The sequence below is a fragment of the Ursus americanus genome, chromosome 2, assembly GCF_024610735.1.
Source record: "Ursus americanus isolate L20-20 chromosome 2, mUrsAme1.1.p, whole genome shotgun sequence".
NCBI lineage: Eukaryota > Metazoa > Chordata > Mammalia > Carnivora > Ursidae > Ursus > Ursus americanus.
Genome location: NC_142128.1, coordinates 72555885 through 72570979, shown reverse-complemented (window position 1 = coordinate 72570979; position 15095 = coordinate 72555885). Strand labels below are relative to the sequence as shown.

At 39.6% G+C, this 15095-nt stretch overlaps 1 protein-coding gene across 1 annotated transcript in view; it reads left to right on the top strand.

The window, feature by feature from the left end:
* CRB1 (crumbs cell polarity complex component 1) overlaps nt 1–15095 on the top strand; it is a 195147-nt gene that overhangs the window by 56677 nt on the left and 123375 nt on the right. The window contains exon 2 of the mRNA XM_087857530.1: nt 1066–1647. Within this exon, the coding sequence (XP_087713656.1) occupies nt 1066–1647 (582 nt within the window). The remainder of the gene's footprint in view (nt 1–1065; nt 1648–15095) is intronic.

Sequence of the window (15095 nt, the reverse complement as noted above, 5' to 3'; positions counted from 1 at the left end):
TATCATTACATAGTTCTCAAAGTTTACACACTATTTTCTTCTGACAATAGTTGATTTATGTCTTATGTCCTAAGAGCAAACTCTCCATTTTGTACCTTTTTTATTACAAGCCTGTACTGTTGCCCGTTACTATATTTGTGAGCAATATGGTGAGAAAAGAAGTAAAAATAAGAGAATGATATAGTAGATGAATCCACATGCAAGACAGTGTTTTGTGGGATAATACACTTGAGTTGACAAATCAGAAAGCTTCTCCGTATATGTGATTAAGAAAATAGCAATGCTGGGATCATAATGTATGTATATTTGGGGAAAACTTCTATACATACAAATATCAAAAGAGTTTAGCAAAAAAATTAAAGAATTATTATTTTTCTGTTGGTTATTATTCCAATTAGAATTTCAAAAATGTATCCCTAGAACAGAGTTGCTTTTAGAAAAACGAATTCCATATATTTTACTACATCTATTTCCTTGCAGAGGGATTTAATGTGTCATCTGTAAGATGTACATAATAACACTGTGTTGTTGTGAGGATTAGAAATAATATCTGTGAAATACCTGGCAAGCTTAGTACAAGAACATAAATGGTAATTATAATAAAGCAGTCATAAACCAAGTTGTAACATTCACTTAAATATTAGTTTCAGTTAGACTATATTCAGAGAAATTTGGTATCTCATTTCCCGGTATGCTCCAAAATCCTCCATGAGAGAATGTGAATTTCAAAAATAAATGTGTATAGGACAATTTAATAGCTGCTTCAATTCACCCCATTGCTCAATGGCATTTGGCTCTGAGAAAGGGAAGTGGAGAAGCAAAGAATCTCAAACCAGCTATTTTTGTTTCTTATTAGCAACTACATGAAAAGATTTGACAAATCATCATTAATGAAAAACCTCACCATTAAACATCATCTGATAAAGCTCATCAAAAGAATGCAGCCAACTGTATTTTATTAATGAGTCTGAGATGGCATAGGAGCAGAAAGAAGATCTTTAATTTTATCCTTAGCTATTTATTTATTTGTAAACTTCATCCTGATATTTTTTTATTTCCCTGTAGGTTCCTTTTGCAATAAAAATGACACCAGGTGCCTCTCAAATTCTTGTCAAAACAATTCTATATGCAATGATCATCCAAAAGACAACAAGTGCCATTGTTCAGACGCGGCCATTGATTTGGACAAAGACTGTGACAACGTGAAAGATCCATGCTTCTCCAATCCCTGTCAAGGAAATGCCACTTGTGTGAACACCCCAGGAGAAAGGAGCTTTCTTTGCAAATGTCCTCCTGGTTTTAGTGGGACAACCTGTGAAACTGCCATTGTTTTCTGTGGCACAAACGCCTGCCAACACGGAGGTGTTTGCCATCAGGACCCTCTTCACCCTGTCTGCATCTGCCCCGATGGATATGCTGGAAGGTTCTGTGAAAAGGATCTTGATGAGTGTGCGTCCAGCCCTTGCCACAATGGGGCCGTATGCCAGGATGAAATCAGTGGCTATTCCTGCTTCTGTGTCCCAGGATATCAAGGCAGGCACTGTGACCTGGAAGTGGATGAATGTGTCTCAGATCCCTGTAAGAACGAAGCTACATGTCTCAATGAAATAGGAAGATACACTTGTATTTGTCCCCGCGATTATTCTGGTAAGTGTTACACATTTAAAGACCAGAGAATGTAATTAGCTTCCCCCCCCTTTTTTTCTTTTTTTTTTTTTTCCATTTATTTGACTGAGACAGCCAGCAAGAGAGGGAACACAAGCAGGGGGAGTGGGAGAGGAAGAAGCAGGCTTCCAGTGGAGGAGCCTGATGTGGGGCTCGAACCCAGATCGCTGGGATCACGCCCTGAGCCGAAGGCAGACGCTTAACGACTGCGCTACCCAGGTGCCCCACTCCCCCTTTTTTTAATATGACAGAAGCAGAGGTGACTTTTCAGGTCTCATTCAATTGCTTATGAAAATGGTCTTTAGAAAGCTTCTTAAACCATGAAAAGTCCTAAATGTTTGCCAGTTGTCACTGTTTTTGTTTATTTTTATAAATTCTGTTCACTGTGTCTTTTTTTTAATTACGTTCAGTTAGCCACTGTATAGTACATCATTAGTTTTTGATGTCTTGTGCAACGATTCATTAGTTACGTGTAACGCCCAGTGCACATTGTTGTTGTTTTAAATGGAACCCTTTCATCATTTAAATCTTGGATTCAGTCTAGAAGTAGTGGGCTCTATGGGGCCTCGCTTTCCAGGTCAGGGCCCTTCAAGTTTCCTCATGAGAAGGTGTCTTTTGTCCTAGCTAAAGCGTGCCTGCGAATGCCCAACGTCTGCTTCTGCAGCCTGCTGGGAAGGCAGGCCATAGAATGGATAGACATTAGTGGGTTCTAAAGTGCAAGCAACAGATCAGTGATAACAAGGCTGCTGGAGCATGGTAAATAAGATAAACCACAATTTTATTAGTAAAGAAGTCACTTTTTTAAAATAAAGAAGTCACTTCTTTAATTTCTTGGAAATAGCAAATAGTAGTAGCACAAAGTTTCTGCTGACATGGTATTTGAGTACAGAGTAACAAGCTGGCCATTCATTCACTAGAAGGGTACATGCTATTTATTATTCTCCTGCTCAGTGTCTATGCTCCCCATCCTCCTGAACCAGTTACCCAGTTAGGTAATTTCTTCATGGTGACCATCCTTCTTGCACTGTTTTAATCTTTGGATTCTCTACAGTAAGGGGGCAACTCATATAATCTATGTTTTCTCACATTCATTCATCCTAACCTGCTCGCCACTTTCCTGTGCTTCCTGTCACATCAGTGTGACATTATTCACATCTGAATGCCACTTTTCCCTTATCTCTTGCCACTTTTGTAACCTCCTGTGATATCTGGCTTTCAACTTACCTTCTTCTCTCAACCCTTTCGCACTTACTTCTTTGTCTTGTCATTCTTTTCCCGAGTATGTTAAGCAATGTAATTATTTGGTAAGTACTTCTCTTCAAAATTTATAACAGAACCCTCCAATATCATCTTGCTAATATTACACATTCTGGAAATATCTCTTTTATAAAATTGATATATTCCTAGTTGCTCTGGCATGAAATTGGCTCCCTTGCCCTCAATCTTCACCTACAACCAATCTTCAAAATCTATTTGGACATCCAAGATGTCTTCCAGATTGAGCTCCTCCACTCTCTAACCAGTGCCTTGGCTCATGTCCTCATCATCTTGTGTATACTTACTGCATACTCCTAAACTCTACCTCCAGCCTCTAGCTTCTTCACGTTGTTCTGAACATTGTGCCTCTGAAATAATTCCTCTAAAATAGATCTGACTGTGCCATTCCTTCTGGAGAATCTTGAGAGCTTCCCACCACACAGAATAATTTTAACATCCCATTGAAAACCCTCCACAATTTGTCCGTTACATATTAGTCATATCTCTACAACCTCTTCCACCAAAGCACTCCCTGTCCCTGAATTGTCTTCATTTTTTCTTCAAGTGGTTTCCCTCCCTCTGAGATGTCCTTCCTCAATTCAATGTCTACTCTGTGAAGTTCTGTACTTTCAGTACTTTGTTCACCTCTTGTCTAACTCAGGAAGCACTTCATGTCTGCTGAAATAATACTTTCAAGCTGCTGTAGTAATTTATTACCTCCATCGTGGTTTGTGCCTCTATTAAAGAACTCTGTCCTATTCTTCAGATATCTGTGTTTTTGTCTCCTCTCACTGAAGTGTTGGTTCCTAAAGGACAGAAATCATGTCTTCTATTTATTCTTTAATTCATCAATATTTTGGGGGTATTTTTTATATGTCAGTCATTGTATTAAGAGGAGGCACTGTTCCCAAGGTGCCCAGTATAGTGAATAATGGCTCCTTAATAAACTGTTTCTGAATTGTTCTAATTGCCTAAATTCTTCCATATATTTCTGGGCACCCTTTGTGGTAATGAAACTGAGGTAAATAGATATTAGAGTTTACCTTCTCCATGTATAAGTTATGATGGTAGAATGATATGTTAAGTGGAAAATTATTTTATTATTGATTGCCTTCAACTACCAATATTAAGCTAAAATTTATGAGGAACAGTGAAGGGGCTTATGAAACAGTACTGACACATGAAAAGCTCCTTATTATGTGCCAAATCATCATATCCATTGTTTAAAATTGAGTTATGGCAATTCAATTTCAGTTTTTAAAATTTTTGAGTAAAAATAAGAGATAAATTTTTGTGGGGTTGGTGTGGGATTGCTTTTGTTTATAATGGACACATTTAACAACTCTTATGGTTTATTAAGATAGTACATTCTATTTCCTGCTGCTAGTACAATACTGTGAACGGTGACTAAAAGTAACAGACATGACTTTGGAGAAATGTTTCAGCCCTATTAGCTACAGTGTTCTGACATAGTCTTATAATTGCAAAACACAGCTTGAAAAATGGTGTTTTACAATATATGTGTTTTTATTTTTTTACATTTCAATTAATTGGATTATAATGAATCCTTTCAGTGGTATAAATTTAGGCATAAAAGACGTCAAGGGTATATTCCAAATGTAGTAAAGCACCTCTATTATCAGGCACTTTACTCTACAATGAATTAATTTATACTGTGGATATACTGTATCCCTGCTGGGCCCAGTGAAAATCAATGCCTTTTTCTCACCAGAACGTTAGCTGAAAGCCCACAATGAGGACGCTTCCCTTGCCTGAACCTTGGTATAACAGAGTTGTTCCCTATTTGACTATGCCCTTCTCTTGTTTTCTAAGAAATCAGCTAAATTTTATTATTTTAGCTCTGCTGACATGAATATAACTTGCTTACAGAGTTTAAAAGACACTCATCAGGCAGTAAGAATCATGTCTGTTATTAGCTAGTTAGGCTCATTCGGACACAAAGGTGCGATTTTAGGCTTGATCACCAATCTCCACAAGTAAAACAGCCTGCATTCTGGGAGCTCATCAGTGGTTCCCAGCCCTGACTAGACATTAGCCATTACCCAGAGAGATCTGAAACAGAGATGCCAGACTCCACCTTCAGAGAGTCAAATTTAATTGACGATTCTAATGTATAGCTAGGGCTGGGAGCCAGAAATCAGGTTTATGTGACCTTAATTTAGAAGCTTTTCTTGCAATATCCCATCATTTAGACCCACAAGGAGGCTAGCTTACCTCGATACCATTCCCTGGCTACCAGTGCTTGTGGCAATTAATGAGAAGCCCAAAGAAGGTCTATAGGACCAAGGGAAAAGCCAGAGCTGGGAAGAGAAGAAAAAGACTATTAGTAATCAGCATGATGCGTAGACATTCTGGCTCAACCTAGACCTCCCAATGAATCCTGGAAGCTATTACAATAACCTAGCTGCTGTGTGCTACATCCAAATTTAGAGGCTCATAAAGAATCTGGCTTACAGGAAAAAGCCTGTGCTCCTCAGAGCAGCAAAGTAAGAAAACGTAATAAATTTTAAAAGACAGAGAGGCAGGAGAGGAAAAAGAGCGGTAGCACATGGAGAGAGGGCTCACACTGCGGGAATCCTGCTCTGTGTGCTCCATTGCGCTTCCTAAGTGGTGATTCATGAACTGCAGAAATAGGTTCAGAGAGAGCCACGGAAGATGCTGGTGAGAATATGCCAGGCATAAGCAAAAACTCCAATTTAAGCTGAAAGTAAACAGTTGCAAACTTCTTTAATGAAAAGAGTATTAGCCTTGAGCATGTGACTGCTTTTAGTTCAAGCTTATGCAATGCATCATGCTTTCACTGAGGTCTCTCTTAAAATTAGCAGATTGATGAATGAAAATTTGCACATTAAGATGCCTGAAATATGAGAAAAATGGGGCCACAAGAGGGCAGGAAAAGGGCAATCAGATGCATGATGAAGCAAAACACTGTAGGAAAAGATCTTATTTCCTCTATTATAAAATAGGTCTTTGGCATAAAAACAATCTTGTGGAAAATAAGAAAAAAAAACCCACTTCATCAAATTTACTTATTGATTATAAGATGCATCTTTATTTCAGAAATGAAAACATATGAAAAAATTCATTTTAATTCAAGAAAATGTGTTAGTGTATGGAGACTAGTTAGAAGACTAGTTGGCACATGGAGACTAGTTAGTTAGAAAGCCACTGCAATACCAGGGCTAAGACATTAGGACCCAGCCTGGAAGACGGACTGTAGGGATGAAGGTGACGGTAGGTGTAGGGTTCACTAAGAAGAAGACTCACTTGCCGTTTATTAAAGCCAGAATATTCCCAAACTTACTATACCCAAGAAAAACTTGAAATCTCTAATATGAAAAATAAGAATGCATTAAAAGTTCAATTTCCATTTCCAACTTAATACACTCATCTCTATCAGTGCTTCTCGAAGTTTAGTATGCATCTGACTCACTCAGAGACCTTATTAAAATACAGTTTCTGATTTAGTAGATTTGTGGTAGGGTCCGTGCATTCATAACAAGTTCCCATGTGATACCGATGCTGATGCTGCTGGTGTGGGGACCACACTTTGAGAAACCACTGATGTAGACAATAACGTGGATTTTCATGTGACAACACAAAGTAATGTGTGAGTGTGTGTGTGTGTGTGTGTGTAGTATTTATTGATAGTAACAGTTCTGGATAAATGATATGACTAAAAATAAATATCTGTTAAATTCATTCAGTTAATTTTGTCAACACACTCACGTATGTATATACATTGAGCTAGGCATTGTTATAAGCTCTGTAAAAATAAGAATAAAGAAAGGTGATGAAAAAGTCCTCTTAACATTCTAGAGGGAAGAGATAGACACGTATAAAATAAGAAATAAATGAAATATATAGTGGGTTAAGTGGTGAAAAATACAGTGGAGAAAAGTAAAAGTCAAACAAAAAGGGGTAATTAGAATTAACTTTAAGCTGAATGACTAGGGAAGGGCTTACTAAGAAGGTAACACATGAATAAAGTTCTACAGAGGTAAGGAAGGCAGTCAGGCAAATACCTTGTGGAATAGCATTCAAGGCAAAGGAACAGCAGATGCAAAGGCCCCGAGGTCAAGAGTACTGGAATGTATGAGAAGCAGCAATGAAGTTGATATGACTGGAGTGCAGTGAACAAGGAGAAGGAGACATAATAAGACTACTGGGGCTTGTGCGCTATTGTAAGGACTTTGGCTCTTGCTTTAATAAGATGGGAAGTTGTTGGATAGTTCTGAGCAGAGGACTGAAATGATTTGACTCACATTTTAAGAAAATCACTCTCCTTATTATGTTGAGGATATACCGAAGCATGTGGTTAAGGTAGAACTAGGCGCCCAATAATACAATAACCCAAGTCAATAGACTACTATTAAATGGGAAAAAGCAAAAGAAAAGCATCAAGTTTTAACAACACCTTTTTCCTCCTTTAAAATTTAAGATAAGAATTAACACAGAAGTATCATGGATCTTGCAAACAAAATGTGAGCACACCTTTCCTGACCTGCTCTCTATTGCCCTCTGGTGGGAGGTCTAGATTATGCAGGACAGGTCTACCCTTCAGAATAGTTCCAGCGACAGTGTGGTTTTCCTTACTAGTTTATATCAATTGCATTGTCATACAGTCTTTCACATGCACACCTGAAACTTATTCTACCTCTCTGCATTACATGGTTACTCATTTATAATTTCCTATCAGACCTTATTCTATTAATAATTTTTTTTATGTTCTTTTCTGTGCTCTCTCCAATAGTCCTCATCCATTCTGATAAATAAGACAAACAGGTCACCAACTCTGATGCCGCTATTACAATGGCATTTATCAAAAGCATAATTTGAATTTTGGTCAATGTGGAGATTTGAATCTAGGCTTAATGCTCCATCTTTTCTAAATATATTTTTGATCAACTAAATCACTTTTCTAATATCATTTTTCTATGACAAATCATATAGATAATTTAATGGTCATGAACATAATTTGGGGAAATAAAAGTATTATATATTATAAAATCTAAGCTTATTACATAAGAAAAGTTGTTATTTTCATTATGATTACCAGTATTACTGTAAGTTTTTTACTGATTACTGATTTACTGATTATTGATTTACTGATTAAAGTTTTTCCATAAACTTAATACATAATACAAAGTTAATACATAAACTATTTGATACGTTTAAATCAACTTATTGGGAATAATTATTAATAGTCCATATTTATATAGATATACAATATGTAAGACATGAGTTTAAAGAACATTTAAATGTTGTTTCCGTGAGCATCAGCCAAAATACCTCACATTTAATTCACCATCTACATATGCCCATAACAAATATCTTTCACACCCAAAAGGCAAATAATGTGTGCCAGCCAAAAAAGAATATTTGAATTTCACAAACCGTATCTTCATGGCATCAAAGGAAAACGATTGTTTTTCTATATGTTCTTAACTATGAAATTGATCATTTTTTGTAATGTCCTGTAAAAAAAACTAAACACTTGTTCAGGCCTTTGCTCAGAACGAGAGCCATGTGAAATACTTTCATGAAGAAATGAAGTTGCGGCTTTCGCCAAATGTTTGTTGAATGAGTTAACAAAATAACACATATTATCCACTCAGCAAATATTTATGACATACTTGCATGGCCCTGGACATTGTGCCAGACTGTGGAGACATAAAGATGACTAAGACAAAATTTATCCCCAACTAAATACTCACAGTTTATTCTGGAAGGAGGCGTGCAAACAAAACTCACAGTCTCTCACTGAGCAGAATGCTGAGGAAGCACAGAGAAAGGAGCTGATGACATTGCTTAGGGTCAGGAAGATCTTCATAGAACAAGTGGCCTACGAGCAGAGCAAAAATGCATTTCTTTCAGGACGCTGAACGACACTTACGTCTTCTGACTACATTTATTAGTAGAATTATTGTATAAGTAATAATGAGCTGAATAGCAAGGGGGGAAGGGCTGCAGAGGTTTTAGAAAGGGGTGAATGTCTCTTCTGTCATCTTGGATTTGACACCTGGTTTGTGGTTTAGCGAGTGGATGCGTATGGCACGCTCCATTTTAAACTCCCTGAGTACTTCTAGTGACTTCCTAGCTATCAGCAAGGTGTGTGCGCAGGTCTGAGTGAGAAGGGGATGAGCTAAAAAACATATAGTAATATGAAGTATGGGTGGAATGGAAAGACTGTGGAATTTGAAAGCAGAAGACAGGGCTTCCAGTCCCACCGTTGATGTGTTCTAGTGGTTTCTAGTGGTTTGACACTGATAAATAGTTCCGAGCTTCTGGGTCCTCATTCTAACGTACAGGCATAATAATATCACTGAATTCTCAGGGTCATGGTTATGATGAAATGACTTGCTGAAAGTTTTTCCATAAACTATGAAGCCGTAAAAATCCTGGTTGTCACTAATTTAATATCTTCAAATTTTGCTGCTAGGTTTTAACAATATTTACCTATACTTTTTACGGGTATCCTTTTCTTACACTGAATTGCTTTCTTTTTTGAATATATTAGAACCATACTCAGGGATAAATTACTGAGGTCATAATCTCTGTGCTCTATTTACAAGTTTAAACTGGAAAATTATGATATGTGTAGGCAAGAATTTATTCTCTGAAGCTGCCATATTATAAAACAAAGGATTTAGAAATGTATTAGTATTATAACATTTCAAATATTCAGGAATAACAATTATCCTAATGATCAGACACAAGAAAGATATTTGTTATGATTAAAACATTATAATTACAGAAGTGTGAAACGTATGTATAACATTGGCATATTTACTATAAAATGCAAATATTACAATTTTCCTATTATCTTCCCAAGAAACTCACAAAATTAAGCAAGATAGAAACCATTTATAAAAGTGGAGTGTTTTTCAAACATAGCATCTTGGATACTTGGAAATGGTTTACTCCGAATTAAACTTTATATATATTTTACCAATTTTACAGATTAAAAAGTATACATACACATACATATTAAACACAGGCAGTAGACTGAGGAAGTCATGCATGTTAATTAAGAATATAATATTTTAATATCAAATAACGCCTTTGTACATGTTACGATATTTATGAGAGGAGTAACGTGGGAGGAAGAGCATACAGACAGACTTTGAGAAGAAGGAAGGGTGAGTTTGTTAGTACTGGGAGAAGCAGTAAGCACGGGGAAGTAGAATATTTAATATTTCCACAGACAACCGTACTCCTGAAAGTATCGTTAGATTCAAGAAAGCACAAGAATGCACTCCCTCTTCTCTGCTCTTAGGGCTGACCAACAGGAGCCGGTCTTTCTATCCCTAGAACGAGCTCTAGCCTCCATGATTTTTCTAGAAAGATGAGAATCCTGCAATAGTGTCAAGGACATTCTTCCACTTGCACCGATGGTAGAAGGAGTAGATGGGAGGACAAATACAATAACGACTAAGAAAACCTGCAAAAAACAAGTTTAAGATTGAAAGCTGCGGTTATTCCAGTTATGTCTCGCTGCGAAAGCAAATCCTACAGAAACGAAAAAGATTTCCATTATCTGTAATGACAAAATAATAAAATCAGTCATTCATAAAGAAAGCAGCACATACTGCATACAAGCGTGTCTTGCCATGAAGAGTACCCGGAGACCGGGGAGAGTTCGAGGGTCGTGGAGACACAAGGCCACCGCCCAGCTGCAGGCCCCACCTACCCAATGGCGCCTAGTTCCGCAAGGGCAGGCGTGGGGCTACCTGACTGCCTGGTCCGGAGCGGTGCGCAGGCCTGGGGAGCCCTGGGCGCCGGCGTGGCTGCCGCGATGCGCGATGCGCCATGCGCCGTCCGCAGAGATGACTGCGCATGCGGGACCTGCTCCGCGCTCTGTAGCAAGCGGGAATCCCGCCCAGCCCAGTTCCTGCTCTGCGCCCGCACGGGATCAGGGGAGGTACGGTCCCTAGCCCGGGCTCTTGCGGGAAGGCGGGCATCTGGCTATGTTCAGGCCTGTACCTACAGAAAGGACCCTGACTTCCAGAAGCCAGTTATGTCAGGAAGTCTGAAGCCTTGCTTCGTGGCACCAGGATACCCTGGAATAAAAGACATTTGGGATCACCCGTTTTTGGAGAGGCCTCGGTCCTTAACAGGCAGCACATTCATATGGGGGACTGTTGCTTATTTGCAGCCACCGCCTCAGAGTGATTCACAGGGTTGGGGCACCCCTGCATCCGGGAGGATATGCGGGTGGTTGGCGCCAGACCCTAGCTCCGTAGGCCTGCAGAGCACTGGCTGTTGAAGACTTGCTGAAGGGGTATGTACTACGCTTGCCCCGGGTATGGTTCCGGGAAATCAGGGGTCTGGAAGCCGTCCTGCGTCTGGAGAGGCCAGGTCACTGGAGTGGGCTTTCATAGGAAATAAGCACCTGCTTAATTCCAAGTCACAAACAACCTACTGATGACTGTTCCCGTTGAAGGCAGATCTGGGGGAATTTGACCGTCCTGCCATGGCCAGGTGGGGCAGGCTTGCCTGGGGATCCTCCGGCAAGAGACATCCGGGAGTCCTAGTACTTGGAGAGTCCTGGCTCCTGGAGTCTTGGTGCGGGAGAGCTAACAGGGCGTATTGGTCTCGCACAGCTCTCTGAAGCAAGCAGAAATCTGGTCCAGCTCCAGTCCCTAAACCAGGCCAGGACCGGTTCAGGAGACGCTGTGTGTCTGTGGTGTTCTGTGTGGGAAACGAGGTGTCTGCAAACGTCTAAGGTTGCCTTCACAAAGGGACCCTATCACTCCGAACCAGATATCTCTGGAATTCTGAAGCCTTGCTTGGGGGCACCAGGGCACCCTGGAATGAGAAACATCTGGGATTTCTGTTTCCTGGAGAGGCCTGGGTCCCCATCAGGCAGCACGTCCAAATGGGGAGTGACTATTGCCATCTTAGTATCAAATCGTACTGTGGGGGGAGGGGCCCCCTCCACCCATGAGGCTATCTAGAATGTGAGGCTGGGTGGCAGATCTCAGGCCTGAGGGGCTCCAGATGCCCTGGAGAGAAGACCGTACGGCACATGCTGTGCAGGGTAGTTCGAGGTAGCCAGAGATTGCAGTAGGACCCCAGTCGAGCGATGCCAGTGCCCTGGAGTGGGAATTTAGGAAACAAAGCATGGAATTCCATCCCTAACCTAGCTATGTAAGTTTGTTCCCCTGAGGGCAATCTAGTGGGAATATGATTGCCTTACCTTGGCTAGGTGGGTAGGCTGGCCTGGGGATCATTCAATGAGAAGCCAGGGAGCCCTGGTCCCCCCGTAGAGGGAGGCCAGATCACTGGAGTTGACTCTTGTGGTAATAATAAAGTATTAATAATACTAATAAATAATACTAATAAGATAAATACAGTAAGTAAATGATAAAATAATGTAAAAATATAAACCAATTTTCATAGTTCATCAGAATTAATCACTGATAGTTACTTTGATTCCATATAAATCAAGAGAGAAAAAAATCTGCAACTGAAATATAATACAACACCAAGACACTCTTGATTATGAAGTGTATCATAATTCCTAGATTTAAATCTATGACGGAGAAAAGAGCAGTCTTCAAATTGATAAAATTCAGTCATCTTTCAGAGATGAATCCTAGGCTTATAAAGTCTACTTTAAGTGACTTTTTTAAAAGGTATTTGTAACTTTCTGGTGTCCTTAGAAAAGGTATATCTAAATGCACAAGCTAAATCTTATTGGGTAAAAACTCAAAGATGTTCCCACTGAAAATAAAAAATCTGCCTTTAATCTCTCGTAGCATCTTGCTAATCAGTATTATGCTAGTTTCACTATTAATCAGCATAGTCATCAGCCTCTTTGCTCTGAGGATGTTAAAAATATTATAACTATGATATAGAGGAGGAAAAGGTAGTATAAATCTATAGCTGTAATGGTAATTGGTGCTAGAGTACCTCTTTGCAGTGATACTTGGTTCAGACTTGCACTGATAATTGTTGTAATCGATACACCATGCATCATTCTTTAAAGAACCCAGGAATAGTGTATATAATTCTTATTCTAAAGGAAATATTATGCATAGAGGCCAGTTAGATATTAAACATACTGAGCGGATTCTGAAACTTAGGATGATAAACCCAAGGCTAGAGTATAATTATTTCCAAGCATGGGCTCTGCAGATAATGAGAAAGGTGTTCAGAGTGGTCTGTCGTTGCCACACTGCATGCATTGTGCATCCTTTCCCCACTGTAATGAGTGATGAGCACAACACTGGTGACAAGACCTGCTCCAGGCTGATAACATAGGATGTGTGCTATCTCATGGCACAGAATGTTAACATTGATCTATAATTGCTGAAAGATGCATATTGAGTTGCACAATCTCTCAACGCTGATCAGAAGTTTAAGGCACAATCATTCAGAAACAATGTTTAGTTTTAATCATTTGCCAAAGCCATGAATTTGCCTTTGTGGCTTTTGATTTAGAGTGGGCTCAGGCTCACAGAAGCATTGAGGACCTCCGTCCTGGCAGAGCAGATTGCCTTCTGGGACAGATGATGGATTAATCCATAGCTATGACTGGATCATTCATTCAAAATTCATTGCGCATTTTCTCTTTTTGTGTGCATTTTCTATATTCAAGAACATGCGCTAAATGCTATAGATCTTAGTGTTAAAGGTAAAAAAAAATCACTTTGGTGGTTTTGTAGATAATATGAACAAATAAGCATTTGTCGTTAAATGTATTACATACTTTTATATTACAGGGGATTATAAGAGAACTGTGGAGTGGCACCTAAGGCCGATCTAAGTAGTTAAGTATAGTTTCTGGCATCATGTGATACTCAAACTCATTATTTCAGAACTAATTAGAATTAACTGGAAGGAAGTAGGAATGAGGAGCGGGACATCACAAGCAAGGGGAATACCTGTGTGCAGCCTAAAGACATGAGAGACCGTGGAGCTGCAGGAGCATCATTGTAGGCGGTACCAATAGAGTCCACATCTTTTCGAATCTTCTACCACATTTGAAGGCTTTATCCTGGAGACAAGAGGAACCATTTATAAATTTTGCACAGACAATGATATAATCAGATTTGTATTTTAAAATAATCACTCTCAAATGTAGACAATGACTTGAAAGAGAGATGTCTGTAGCAATAAGACAAGAAGAGGGATGGTGATGGGGTGCCTGGGTGGCTCAGTCGTTAAGCATCTGCCTTCGGCTCAGGTCATGATCCCAGCATTCTGGGATCGAGCCCCGCATCAGGCTCCCTGCTCAGCGGGAAGCCTGATTCTCCCTCTCCCACTCCCCCTGCTTGTGTTCCCTCTCTTGCTGCCTCTCTATCAAATACATAAATAAAATAAAAAAAAAAAAAGAGGGATGGTGAGCTGAGTAAGGTTGAGACAATGGGGATGGCCCTTTAGATCCATTTCCATGGGGGAAATGACAGGATTTGGTGACTAATTGGAATGTGGGAAATAAAAACAAGATGATGATAACTCTTAGAAATCTGGCTTGGGTGATTTAGAGATAATCCCATTCATTGAGAAGTTTGGCAGGGATAGGAGTATAGGGAGTCATTGAGGGTGGATTGAGGAGAGTTTATATTTGGAATTGTAGAATGATGTCTGTTGGGAGAGTTGGAGAAGACATCCTAAGATGGTTGGAGTCAGAAGGGTAATGTGGCCTAGAGTTACAGACTGCTAACGTATAGCTTATGTAAAGATGTCACAGGAAAAACTTCCTGATACTCCTTAGAATGGTCACCTGCTTCTGGATCCATAGTCTTTTCTTAAACACAAGTTAAGTAAACACAACACTTTAATTTTTTCCAAAGTGCCTTTAACTCCTTCGCCTTTGCTGGAATTTGGCATTTATCTGATTAAACCACTTTCTATGCAACCCTTATAAAGGTTTTTTTTTTTTTTTTCTCGATTTTCAAGGCCAGGAGGGAAGGTTGGCTTTCTCACTAACCCCCCTACGCCTGAAAGACCACTGGTTCATCTTTCACTTACCGCTCACACTACTCTTTTCTTTTCCTTACAAGCCATTATTTCCTAACCTCCAGGACACTCCCAGTATTCTCAATGACGTCTGCTCTTTCCCAGCCAACTTCTTTACCTTTGGTTCAATTCAGCAAAATGTGCTAAACACTTGTCATGGGGCAGGTGTCTGCTAGACACCG